At 54.6% G+C, this 13304-nt stretch overlaps 1 protein-coding gene across 1 annotated transcript; it reads left to right on the top strand.

Moving 5' to 3' along the window:
* The first annotated feature begins 3906 nt into the window (after positions 1-3906).
* Positions 3907-10091, top strand: MSX2 (msh homeobox 2). Its single transcript, XM_076350209.1, has 2 exons — positions 3907-4351; positions 8042-10091. Exons 1-2 carry the CDS (start codon positions 3997-3999, stop codon positions 8464-8466), a joined length of 780 nt encoding a protein of 259 aa, XP_076206324.1. The 5' UTR covers positions 3907-3996; the 3' UTR covers positions 8467-10091.
* The last annotated feature ends 3213 nt before the right edge of the window (positions 10092-13304 follow it).

The raw sequence follows: 13304 nt of genomic DNA, 5'->3' as shown, positions 1-13304 counted from the left end.
AATGCTTGTGGGGTTGTCCCTCCCGGAGAATAAACGCGCTCCCCGCTGCCCGCGGGCGTTTTGTCTCCGCGAGTAGTCTGTAAAGGACACGGGCTCGTGCTTTGCGTGGACTGGGGATATAGGACATCATTCGTGTAATGATCCGAATGGGTTCCCTCCTGATTTACACCGATAAGGGGGGGGTGGGGGGTAGGGCTGGAGAAATTGGACAGCCCTCCCCCCCCAAGCCACCAGCACCAGCTGTCACAGACTAATTACGCTGTGGCATTTCGTGGCGGGGATGCTGCCCACGGCCCGACGGATACGGGAGGGAGGATGCTGTGGCAGTGCCTGCCCGTCGCCTCCCTCCGCCCCCAGGCTGGGAAAGGCGAGGCGGAGGTGGGCCGAGGGGCAGCCTGGAGCCCGGGGTGGGGAGAGGGGGAGGCGGGAGGCGGAGCTGGCCGGGACGGGCCGTCGCTGCTACTGCTGCTGGAGCCGGTCGAACTGCACAGCCACTTCCCCCAGGAGCTTCCCTTTCATCTCCCCGCTCCTGGCGCCTGCAAAACAGCCTCAGTTTGTCTGCAACGTCTCTCCTCCCCCTGCGCTCCCTCCCTCCCCGTCCCACTCCAGCTGAGAGCCCCAGGACCGGGGCGCCCAGAGCCCGTCCCGGCTCACGGGGGCTGATGCTGCCGGAGGGGGGGGGGTGGAGGGCAGCGGGGGGTTAGGCGCTTTCTGGGCATCCTTGGGACGCCGCCGTGCTCCGTGCGGCGGCTTCTGACGGCGGCCCGGAGGTGGGGGGCACACGGGCGTGGGGCTGGGAAACAGCCCCAGGGAGGGGCCGCCCCGAGAGCCGGGCGGCTGCCGCCGAGCCCCGACGGCCGAACCCCCGGGACCGCCGTCCCCGGGAGCGGAGCGGAGCGGGGTCTCACCGGGGACACGAGGGGGGAGCCCGACGCAGGGGAAAGGCCCCGGACTCACGTCGGTTCCCCGGGCCGGGAGAAGTCCCTGCTGGTCTGAGGCTGGGCGGCCGCTCTGAGATCCTGGGTAGAGGGGAAAGCCTTAATTCCTAGAAATTTCTCCAAACCCCGTCTCGGCGAGGTTTCCGTCCCGGCATTCAGTGCCGTGAGGGGCTTCATTCTCCTATGTTTAACTGATAGGAGGAGGATGAAGGAGGGGAGGGGTGAAGGAGGAGAGAAATCGCCAAGTCCAGACTTTAGGCAGAAAATGCTCCAACCTCGCGATGGGCTAACACTGAAGAGGGCAAACGCCATGAGCAAACCCTGCCATGCTTCGCTATCCCAGGCGCCCTTGTGGCACCCAAAAGCCAGCCGAACCAGGCTGGATGAGCCAACTTCTGCTCCGTGCTTCACAATGCCGAGAGAAGCTTGTCCCTTGGTCCCCCTCCCTCCTCCAGCCTCCCAAAGGATGACAGCGCAGAGAAGCCTCCCCAAGCCCACGAGGGTGGCATGCGAGATGGCACACCCAGGCCACAGCCAGGCAGCCAGGGAGAGAAGCTGCACCCAAGGGACGTGATCGGTGTCACTGTGACCTGCCCTCCTGCGAGCTCTCCTTCCCCAGGCGCCCTTCCAGCGGGCACTGACTTTGGGAGCGCGGTATAATTATCTGTAGCATTTTCAGCAGCCCCACAATGGCTTTCCACGGGCGGTGCATTGTTCTTGACACACACGCATTGTTCCTGCATGTCCATCAATTCTCATTTACTTGTCACGGTGCAGGAAGCATGGAGAAGGGAAAGGAAGGGGAGGGGGGGAGAAGAGGGACAAACTCAACCCCACTGCAGCAGGAGAGCTTGCAAGGCTGGGGCTGGCTGATTGCAGTCCTGCATCTCTCCGCGGGTATCTCCCAGCAAAGAGATGAGCGCTCTGGGGAAAAGAGAAGTGACGAATTGGGGATAGCAAGAGCAGTTGGAGAGGCGTCAGTTTGTGGGATCCACTAGTATTTTCACCCCTAGAGAAAAGCCCGAATCAAGGCTCTGTTGCCTGAAACGTTGCAGGCTGCCTCAGCCAGGTTAGTTGGGCTGAGGCAGTGAAAGGCATCACCTCTCTTTGCAGATCTTGCCTGGCTTTAATCCTTAACCCATCGAGGTCTGCAGTAACACTGCTAGCAATAAGTAATGAGTGTGCAAAGCCTACTATTAGCCCCACTGATGAGTGGGGTTTTGTAACATGGCTTCTGGTACATGTCCTCCCACACGCCTTCCCACAGCGCAATCACATGCCCCGGTCCCAATTTGCCATCCGTGGCACCAGGCGAGATGCTATCGGGGCTGGGGTGGCTCAGGTACTTGCTGGCTGACTGGGGGGATTGGATGACCAGGGCTGTAAGGGGTCGGGGGGACCCCTGGGCCCAGCACAGCACACTCAGTACAGCCCCAGCCTCGACACGCTCTCTGGCCTGGCCTGGGCAGAGGAGCACGGCCCGAAGAAAATCCGCACCGGACCAGTTCCTCTCCCAAAATCAGCTCCCGAACTGCCCTCTAGGAAAAGGTATAATCACCCAGGCTGCGGAGGGAGTGGGAAGTCGTGATTTGTGTTAACAGGACGGGGGACTTCCAAGACTGCTACATGGGCTGGCAGGAAAGTCAGGAGTCCAAATCGAGTGCAAGAAGAGCTAGTGAAGTCCTGCACGTTTTGTGGAAGGGTTATAACCAAAACCGCACAGGGAGCAGAGTCCTGCAGCCGCCCAGGACCGAGTCCGCAGCTCCGTCCGAGCCGCCCCTGAATTCAGGGCATGGGGCGAGGAGCTGTGCCGCGCAGCCCCAGAGCCGGGCAGAGGCACTGCCGCCTTCCCAGAGTATTTTGGTGTTTAGAGCCTCGGTTATAAATAACACCGAAACGGCTCCCAAACTCTGCGTTTCCTGGACGTTAAAAAAAAATCAACAGAGAAAGTTGCGGCCACAGCATGAAATAACGCCCGGCGTAAGATTAAAATAATTATGAAAAGAACAATATGTATTTGCTTTTATCCACGCGGTAATTAGAAACGCTTTTTAAAGGATACTCTTTAGTCATACCACTGGTAGGAAGTCAAAAAGAGAGAGAATCGCTTTCATAGTTACTGGTTTGATATGCCTCTTAATTAAGGGCTGCGTGCCCCTAATTTATTAAAGCTCATCTATTCATCACGTGTGTAATTGACGCTGGGAAAAAATAATAATTACAGATCTAACCTCTGCAGAGCAGTTTTGCCCGACTTGGGTCCCGCTGCCGAGGAAACGCAAACAAAACCCCCCTTTTCGGAAGAAAAAGGAGCGGCGCGGCACAGGCGCCCGCGTTTCTCCGCGGGGGCGTTTCGCTGAGCGCGGGTCCAGCATCCCGCACCCCCCGACCCCGCGTCCGAGGAAAAGCACCTCGTTTCTCGGGGACCCGGCCGGCGGCCGGGCAGAGCCCGGTCCGGGAGGGCCGGCGGGGCCGGGGAGCGGCGGCACCCGACGGGGCGGCGGGGGCGCGGCGGGGGGGGGGGGGGGGGGTGGGAGGAGCCGGGCCGGCGGCGAGAGGAGGCAGAGCCGCGATCTTCTAAAGTTTCCTCTTCGCCTAATCATCAGCCTTAATTACCCCGGCGGCTTTTTTTCTTGCTTTGGTATGATTATAGCCCTGGACGGCTCCTTAATAGCACAGCTCCGCTGGCTGCCCGTGTCATTAACTCCTAATTCATTTCGGAGGGGACGGGGGGAGGGGGAACACCCCAAACAAAATAAGCCCCGGGGAAAAAAAAAAAAAAGGAAAAAAATAAAAAAGTTCCTGCCCACCCTCCCGCTCCCGAGCCAATGGCGTGAGTCACCCCTCGACGTCAGGCCCCAGCGCGGGCCCTGATTGGCCCGCGGGGCGCTTACTCCGCTTCCCAAAGGAGGAGAGCGCCGGCAGCCCCCAGAGGGGGGAAGAGAGGGGGGCGGCTCGGCAGCGCCTCACTCGCGCAGTCCCCGCGCAGGGCCGGGCAGAGGCGCAGCGCAGCGCAGCTCCCCGGGCGGCCCCGCTCCAGCCTCCCTCCGCACCCGCCATGGCTTCTCCTTCCAAGGCGAAGGAGGTTTTCTCCTCCGACGAGGAGGGCCCGGCGGCCGGCGCCGAGGAGCACCACAAAGTCAAGGTGTCCAGCCTGCCGTTCAGCGTGGAAGCCCTCATGTCCGACAAGAAACCCCCCAAAGAGCTGCCGCTGGCCGCGGCGGGGGGCAGCGCCGACGGGGCGGCGGTGGGCACCTCCAGGAACCTGCTGCTGCCGGGCCACGGCTCCCGGGACGCGCACAGCCCCCCCGGGGCGCTTACAAAAGCCTTCGACACCGCCTCGGTCAAATCGGAGAACTCGGAGGACGGCACGTCCTGGATCCAAGAGGCCGGGAGATACTCCCCTCCGCCAAGTGAGTGGCCGGGGAAGCGGCGGGGGGGGGGGGGGGGGGAGCGAGGGCAGGCGGGCACCGCTCCGGCCCCGGGCTCCCGGCCCCGGCCCCCGGGCTGCGCTGCTCCCCGGGCGCCGAGGTGCACAGGAGCGCGCTAGATGTATACATATATATATATTATATTTTATACATGTATTTATACCTGTGTGACTTTTCTATGTGTGACTTTTCTATGTATGTTACGTATTTCTCCATATATATGTTATTTGTATATTTATACAGTTATATATTTATATATATTTATATACGTGTGTATATAAATATATAATGCTTTTAAAACCATGGAAAGATGAGGAGCTACCACGGACTAGCCCCCTGTCCCAACACACGGTCCAGCGGCTGCCACTTCGTCCGTTTCTGTTATCCCCCTGCAACGAGAACTGGAAATCCTGCCTGTTCCCTTCTCCCTTACACCAGGCGTTGCACAGCAATCTCCTCGCCATTAAGTACTCGGGAATTCTCCCTTCCAGCCTTACGCGCTTTCTGCGCGCTGACTCCCGCCGCGGTCTCTCCCCGCACGGTGTTTGTTTCTCTCTCCCTCGTTGCGTGCAGCCTGTCAAAGTTTCCCGAGCTGGGCCTGACCTCTTTAGCCCCTGCGATATCTCCCGACCCCGTCCCCACCGCCTTAGGGACACGCGGTCCGGAGGTGACAGGTCACTTCTTAAACCCTTTTGCTGTTCGAGCCGCGCTGCTGGGTCTGCGCTGAATCGCATTTCGCTTTCGGTGAGGTCCCTTAAAAAAAAAAAATAAAATAAATTGCTTTTAAAAAAATAAAAAGCCCCAAAAGTACCTTCAGGAGAAGGTGAAAACAGTAACCCGGCAGTGCTAGGCTGTCTGCCTTCCCAGCGCCCGGAGCCTTGGCGGCTGTACACCTGTATTAGCAGATCGATCCACTCTCCTCCACGCATCCCCGGCTTGCCTGATATAAATTAAATGCTCTGCTTTATTTAAGTTAATGACTTTACAGGCGCGAACTATTGAGCTGGACAGTCGCAGGTTTTGCTTCTGTAATCTAGTATTGCAAGAAGAAAGTTTAGTGCTATTACAGCTCCTCTTTTTGGGGGACAACCGTTCCGATTTGGCTTTCAGCCGCTTCCTTTCCTTTGCGATAACCCCGAATTAATTTGATTTCTAACGTGCTGGGAGAGGGGCCGGGAGGAAAGCAGCCCGTCCGTGTCATTCCCTGCGCAGCTCCGGTTTGCGATTTTCACGTACCCTCCAGGAGGCTGGAAAAGCGTGAAAAGCAGCGTGTGCTCCTACCCAGCCCCCCTCCTCTAACACTGCCCTAAACCCCAGACTTAGACAAGGCCTAATCTTCTCCCGGTGCATTTTCTTTTTCTTCGAAATTCCTCCTCTTTCTCTATTAAAATCGGCGGTTCGTGAGATCTGCGAAATAGCTTTGCGAAGGACTTCAGTAGCTAGGGAGTTCAGGCCCGGTGATTCCAGCGGGGTTTGGGGCGAAAAGTGATGATGTGGGAAGGGCAGGTCCTTCGGCCTCGATCGTCTTCCTGATTTCCCACCTCCCCGGCTCCCGGCCCTCTCGGAGCCGCTGTGACAGCGAGAGGCAATGACCGGTTCCCCCGCAAGAAGCCCGTCTGTCCGTGGGGCGTTTTGACGTTAGGAGTAGCTCCTCGATTTATTATTAATATTACGGGTGGGATGAACTGGGGAAAGAGCTGTAAAAGTTAGATTTTGAGCGACACAGAGAGAGAACCGTCTCCAAGTGATTATTTTTGTCCGACATTGGCTAGAAAACTGAGGATAAACAGAAAAAAAACAGCGAAACAAATCACTGCAGCGAGTGTTTGAGGACTGGCACGGGATAAACGTAATTACAGGGTCTGCGGTGCCGACGGTCCCTGCTTCTTATCAGAGTTTGGCAGTCACTTGGGGATGGTGAGGGAAGAAACGCGTGAACGTTTGGGTGCATTCCAGGTGAAATATTTGCCCGGGATTTAGTTTTAAAGTACGCTTTTGCGGTTTCCCCCGAGCGTAGCAAGAGTCGGGACGGGTCGGGCTGCCCCGAACGCCGGGGAAGGCGCCGGGACGGGGAGCGATCCCCGGAGCGACGGTCGCCCTTGTAGACACCGTCCCTCCTGGAAAGAGCCCCCTTTTAGCTGGGTCTTTCGAGAGCTTCACTTCGAGAGAAGAAACAGGCTGCGTTTAAAAAGAGAGAGTGGAATAAAGGGGTGACCGGTAGTGAATTTAGTGTCGATTTAGTGTAGTTTTCATATAGTGCAGTTTTAGGAGTGAACCAAATGTCACGGTGAGCACCTTAATTATTGAAATGCCCCCGTGTGATCATAAGACGGTATTTGACAAGTTGTTTTCTAAGAGGACTTTATTTTTCGCGTTCAGTACCTAGAAGAAGAGTAAGAAGAGAAACTAAACTTTTTCTGCTGTAGCTGTTTTCTCCCTCCCCTTTCTGAACTTTTGAACACTCTCCTCGTGGGATTTTTTTAATTGCATGATATTCACTTAAACAGCTTCGTGGTCTGTTTTATTTAAAAAAATAGAAGAGGGAAGTGAAAGGAGTTCAGAAAACACGACGTGCAAATCCTGACAAGCATTTCAACCAGGCACTACGGCGTGTACAAAATTTAGCAGCCTCTTAAGAGCAGCCTGTGTGTCATTTTCTGCGTCAAGCTGGGGAGCCAGAGTGGCTTGTTGTATACCCTGGGAGTGACCCGAAACACAGCCAAATTGCTAAGCTTTTCAAGTCAGCCGCACGCTTTTTAATTCTTCTTTAGATTGAAACATTATTAGTGAAATGCAAAATGAACCTAGAGACAAGTCAGCGATGTGCCATCCCGGGCACGCGTGCCTAACGTGTGCGGTTATAAAGCAAGCACAAAAGGGAGTAGATTTCCTGACTTGTATTGGCTACAGATGCTGCAGCTATGTGTTTTTCTTTTTAATTGGCAAATGTCATAAAAGCTAAATGTTGAATGAAAAGTGCACTGCTTTCTTCTTTTTCTGATACTCTTTGAAAAACAGAAAATACTTCTTGAAAAGAAAAGTTGTTAAGCAGAGGTAAAGCTTGCTCTTGATTTCAAGCAGGGAAGAAATAGCAAGAAAAATGCCCAGTTATCAAAACCACAAAAATTACCAGACCTACTTCTTCAGCTCTCAGAAAAAAAAATAGGGTTGACTTGTTGCTCTTGGTGGAGAAATCCTGGAGCGGGGCTGGGCTGGGCTCGCCTCTTGCACCACTGTCCTTTTGTGAATCTCCTGCTTTTGCGTATACGTTTGTCTTGTGCTTTGTTGGAGTTACTCCTCCAGTTCCGCAGCTACCAAGACAGCTGTTTTGTGTGCTCTAGACCCCTATGATGTGAATCCTAAAGCGATCTGCTGTGTGTGTATCTGTGAATCCTTTGTGCCCTGTTTGCCTACAAGCTGTCCTTTTGAAATCACTGAGCATAAATTTCACTTCCCAGGACATCTGCTGAAGTCCTGTGAACATATCTTTGGCCAGGAAGAGATCTCCAGAGCCACTTGCCAAAGGATCCCCTGTTTTGAGGGTATCACCTAGTGGGACTCTCCCTTCAGATACCGCCCCCCTTCCTGCCCCAGCCCTCAACCGCAGCATGTCTCTCCAGAGCACCCAGATCTCCCTGCTTTTGTGATAACCGGCCTTTCCCTTCCTTGCAGGACACCTGAGCCCCACTGCCTGCACCCTGAGGAAGCACAAGACGAATAGGAAGCCTCGAACCCCATTCACCACCTCCCAGCTGCTGGCTCTGGAGCGCAAGTTCCGCCAGAAGCAGTATCTGTCCATCGCCGAGAGAGCCGAGTTCTCCAGCTCCCTCAACCTCACAGAGACCCAGGTCAAAATCTGGTTCCAGAATCGGAGGGCCAAGGCCAAGAGACTGCAGGAGGCTGAGCTAGAGAAGCTCAAAATGGCAGCAAAGCCCATGTTGCCATCGGGGTTCAGCCTCCCTTTCCCCATCAACTCTCCCATCCAGGCTGCCTCACTGTATGGAACATCCTACCCTTTTCACAGACCTGTGCTTCCTATCCCGCCCGTTGGACTCTATGCTACTCCCGTTGGATATAGCATGTACCACTTATCCTAAGAAGATCAGAAAGACAAAGCGACAGTGAGACAGACTTCCTGGTGGATCATGTCCAACCCTGAGAAGGCAGTACCCCAACCAGTACTGGCCGTTCTTTCTGCACGCTTCTATCTGCCATCCTGAGTGTACAGGAGTTTGTGTTAGCAAAGCAAGGCATCCTGTATGCTACGGGTTGGGTGTCTTCTGAGAGTGCTCTGAATGCTGAGTCTGATCCTCAAAGAAAAAAAATATGTAAAAACAAAAAGAAAAAACATTTGAGCGAATGTAGGGTTTTTATACAGTGCACGTAAAACCAGAATAAAAAGGAACGGGTGAAAAAGCAATCTCATCCTATGGAGGCAGACATTTCCCAACGCCTTCCTGATGGGGCCCAACATATGTTTAAAGTAAGAGGGGTGCATGCCCTAAACCCACACTCTCAAGTGTCACCACTTAATATGGGGGCAGGGGGGAGGGAAATAAAAAGGTATAATCAAGGTTTTGTTGCTGGTTTTTTTGTTGGTTTTTGTTTTTGTTTTTTTTTAAAGAAAGCAGAGCCCTTAGCTAGAGACACCGTGTAAATAGAAACTAGACCCAATAGAGTCCGAGTGAAGTTCAGAGCCAGCAAGTTCCTGCATTTCTGGGGGTAGGGAGAATTTTTGCATCCCAAACCTCGACAGATCTTTGCAACAAGATGAGCATCAGGGCCCTTAAATGTAGAGCGACAGCTTTATCCACCACTGGCTCCTGTAATGCCCTTATCTGTATAAATAGCTTCAGCATTTGTTAAGCACTGTGAGGGGAGGTAAAGTGTAAGGGAGGGTTATTAGGCAGTCTGGTCTTTATCTCTTCCTGTTGGCATGCTTAGAAATTTTTGGCTACAGCCAGGTAATCTTGGCTCTGCAATGCTGTTTGGAAACCAGGAGAGAGGGAAGGAAGCTTTCCGGGGAAAGAAGACGTGGGTTGTTTCCACAGTGGTGGTGAGCAAAGGATTGTTGAACACTTCTGGGAGACGTTTGGGGGTTTTTATTAGTATTTGCAACAGCCTGTATTAAATAGAAGAAGTCTTCCTCTCCTTCCCTTGCCAAGGATGCCAATATAAGTGACTCATGCTTCAAACCCTTCTTAAGAGAGATCCAGGTATCACAAACAAACAACCCTACTAGTAGGACGGTGGGATGCCAAGAGACTGCGTAACCTGTCTGTCCCCGTGGAAGCTCCCTGAGCGCCGGCAGTATCTTCCCCAGGCTTCTCCTTATAACTATTGTATTATGTGTATTACTCTTGCTAAACTTTGTGAGAAAGTTACTCCAAAGGCTGTGGAGCACTGAAGGCAGAGCTTCTCCTGGATTTATTTTCTTAGCATGTTGTTGTGGAAGAAAGAAAGAAACAAACAAAAAAAAAGCAGAAAAACGAGAAAAAAAAAAAAAAAGCCACGAGGTTTTGCTGGTTTTGGTTTGTTTTGACCCAGGCACTGTCGCCGCCTGGGACCCACTATAGATGAACTTCTCCCCCTTCCCCTCACCCCCAATCTTCCATTATAGGAAAGTCCCTTTGAAAGGGATGCCTTGTACAATTTTATATATTTTATTGAAGATTTATTATTTCTTATCTCTTATTTCGAATTAAATTAAAAAAGAAAAAACATGTTTAATCGCGTGTGGGTCTGTGAATGTTTGGAGTTCTTTAAAAGGTAACTTCTCTCCGTGTGTGTTTTGCACCGCTGGGTCAAGTTCAAAGGAATGTTTGGGTTGCCTTTATGATTACTTCCCCTTTCTGAATCTGAATTAAAGCCAAATTTGCAGCACATGAAGGTGAATTGCAAGTCAACAATTCAAAGTCGAAAGCCAAACCTTTTATGAGGTTTCCTTGTTTTTAACAACCGCTTTTAGGCGCCTCTGTTCTTTACAACATCATACTCTGGTGATGTTTCCATCACTTTTCTTAGCTCGTGTGCCCTTCTCCTTTGCTCAGGACCCTCCCTCCGACTCGCCTTTCCGCTGACCTCAAATCTGTGCTTTAGTGGGAGACTAGTCTCGACCCCCGCAGTAGTTGGGGGTAATTTTGTACAGGTAAGACCTGGCGGGGACCCTGCGATGCTTCAGTACAGCTGCATTTCAGGGCTCCCATGCGCTGTCAGCCTGTCCCATAGTTTTCGGGGCAGCCTCCCTCAAGGGATGCGCTCATGTGCTGCCCGGAGAGCAGACGCTGGAGCACCCGCCCCTGGCCTTTTTGGCAAGGGGGGCTCGGGTTTGCTCAGATAAGAGGGGTACCCGGGAGGTCGGGGGTAGTTTACCAAGCCACACCGAAGTCCCATGCTGGCCCAAAGCATATTTTGTCGTAAGAGGCTTATTCGGATTAGGAGTGACCTCTGGGATCCCGGCGGGAGAGAAAGGTGTGTTTGCCTCTGTTGAAACAGCCGGGCGGTGTAACTCGGCTACGCTCTCAGATGCGCAGGGGAGAAAGAGCTTCCCCGTCCTCCAGCGCTCGTCCCAGCCTCGCAGCTCTCCCAAAGGCGGGTCGCTCTCCCTGCACAGGCCGGTGGGCAGCACCTCGGCAGCGCTTCCCGGCGGGCAGAGCCCAGGGGGGAGCCGTCCGCCCGCCCGCCCCCCCGAGCCGCCGCCTCGCTGCCCGCCGCGTCCCCGCCTGCCTCCCTGCGGGCCGGGAAAGCGGCGCTCAGCACCCTGCCGGATCGGGCCTCGGCCGTGCGAGAAGGAACGTGGCAGGGGGGCGAAAACACCTCCCGACCCGGGCTGTGAGGAGGGGGCTGCGGGCTGGGTTAGCGGCTCGGGGAGCTCAGGGCTTCGCGGATCCTGCCCTGCTCACCCCCCTCGACTCCGAAAAAAGCCCCTGTTAACCTTCCCGCTTCGCAACTGTAGGGAACAAAGCTGGGGGAATCTAATCTCCATGCAGACTTTTCAAATTAGCATTTACTGCCGCATAAAAACCGGAGACAACCGCTTCTTTCTCGGGCTCCCTCTTTCTGAAGTATCTCCCCCCTCACTCCAGGGCAGGGTGAAGCCCCCCTCGCCCCTATCCTTCCCCGTCCAATTGTCCCGAGTGCTTTCTTAGCTGGGCCGGGCCGGTTATAAATAAACCAGCGGTATTTTTTAACCTTCAGTATAAATCAGCTGTGTCAGGGATTACAGCTAAATCTTTTCGCTGGAAATTCTTTGAGCGCAGGAGCTTTGTGTGTGTTATGATAGATCCTTAAATGGATACAGATTTATTGCAGAGCACAAGGGTGTTGAAGGAAAAGCTTCCAAATCTCGGTTACAACCTCTGCTATGGGAAAGGCACGACGAATCCGTGACACCTTCCCCGAGCTTGCGGATGGCATGACAATTCACCCTGCGCCCATTATTAACTTGTTCCAATTAAAGCCTTCAGAAAGGCCGAGTTAATTGAGTATTATATTTTATTAGGAGGGAGGTGTCAAGCTTTACTCATGAGACTTCATCATCGGCCTAATGGGAGCTGCCCCGCAGGCAGATCTGTAACTGAATAAATTACAGCAAGGCAGGGAAATCAGAATGCTACCATTAAAAGCGATGCACTTACTGAAATTCCTCCTCCACTTTCGCAAGAGGCTGTGGAGGTGTGGCTTTAATTAGTTATTTTAATGCAAAGTTAAATTGTTCCCAAAGTATTTTCTGACACAAAGCAGATGCGATGATTAGAAGTTGAGTGAGACTGAAAGGAGTTGGCATCTGTTCCAGGTACATCTATATATTTTAAATTTCCAATAGAAAGTGAAAAATAATTAGAGCAATAAATAATAAACATTAAAAACAACGCGATAAATTATCCCGATCCTTAAAATCCCGACTTGCTGAACGGCGGCTCAGGCCAGCCGGGCACAGCCCAGCTCTCCCGGGACCTTAACTCACGAGGTACGGATTTGTTGACATAAACAGTTAGGAATGGGCTTTCTGACTCGCTACGGCCAAGCGTTCATTACCTAAAGCCACGGGCGCTCGGAGCCTGCATTTCATGTTGTCACGTTGCCTTGTCAAACCCCGGAATTCCTGCATTTTATGGGGAAGGAGGAAAACTCGCTGGCCGCGGCGCGTCTGTGAGCCGGCGCGCCCGAAAGCGCAAGGGTTTGATCTCCGCGGGAGCCTCGCTGAGAGGCCGGGGGCGGCGGGCACCCAGCTCGGCGGGGCGGCGGCGACCCGGGAGGACCCCGGCCCCTCGGCCGGCCTCGAGGGCCGTACCGTCGGGGACGGAGCCGCTCCCGGCGCCGGCTCGGGGCAGCGGGGGAGGCTCCGCGCCGCGGGGGCTCCGCGCAGGAGCGGACACCTGCTCCGCGGATCCCGGGCCCGGGGGGGCCCGGGGGGGCGCAGCTAACCTCCAGGCCGGGCAGGTCTGGGTGGCAAGCGGAGTCCTGCAACAGCATCCCTCCCCCGGCTCCCAGCCCCCGCGCGGTCGTCTTGGCGCGGGCACCCCCGCGCCGGGGATTTACACGCACTCATACACCATACGGGTCCGCGCGCGTAAACATCTTTACAGCGGCGAGCTGTACATTGCAGGTTTCCATACAGTGTCTGTGCGTCTCGCCACGCAAGGGCCATAGGCACCCGAACGCCCCGTTTGCGCGCACCTGGGGCTTGGCAGGATTTTCTGGGGTGAGTGCTGGACACGCACGGCAGGAGGAGGGGAGCCCGCGGAGGGCAGGAGGGGGTGGGTGACAAAGGACGACCCACCCGCCCAGAAAGCGCCCACCTCCCCGGTCCCCCGCGCCGCCCCCGCGGCTGCGGAAAGAGGCTCCGAGCCACGCACTCGGGCCCCGGCTGCGCGCAGCTCCCGCGCAAGCAGCCAGAGAGTCCGCGGAGCAGCTGCGGTGGAGCCAGCTCCCC

Source organism: Aptenodytes patagonicus, chromosome 12 (genome assembly GCF_965638725.1).
Source record: "Aptenodytes patagonicus chromosome 12, bAptPat1.pri.cur, whole genome shotgun sequence".
Lineage (NCBI taxonomy): Eukaryota > Metazoa > Chordata > Aves > Sphenisciformes > Spheniscidae > Aptenodytes > Aptenodytes patagonicus.
Note: the sequence above shows the minus strand (reverse complement) of the source record. Positions and strands in the feature narration are given on the sequence as shown.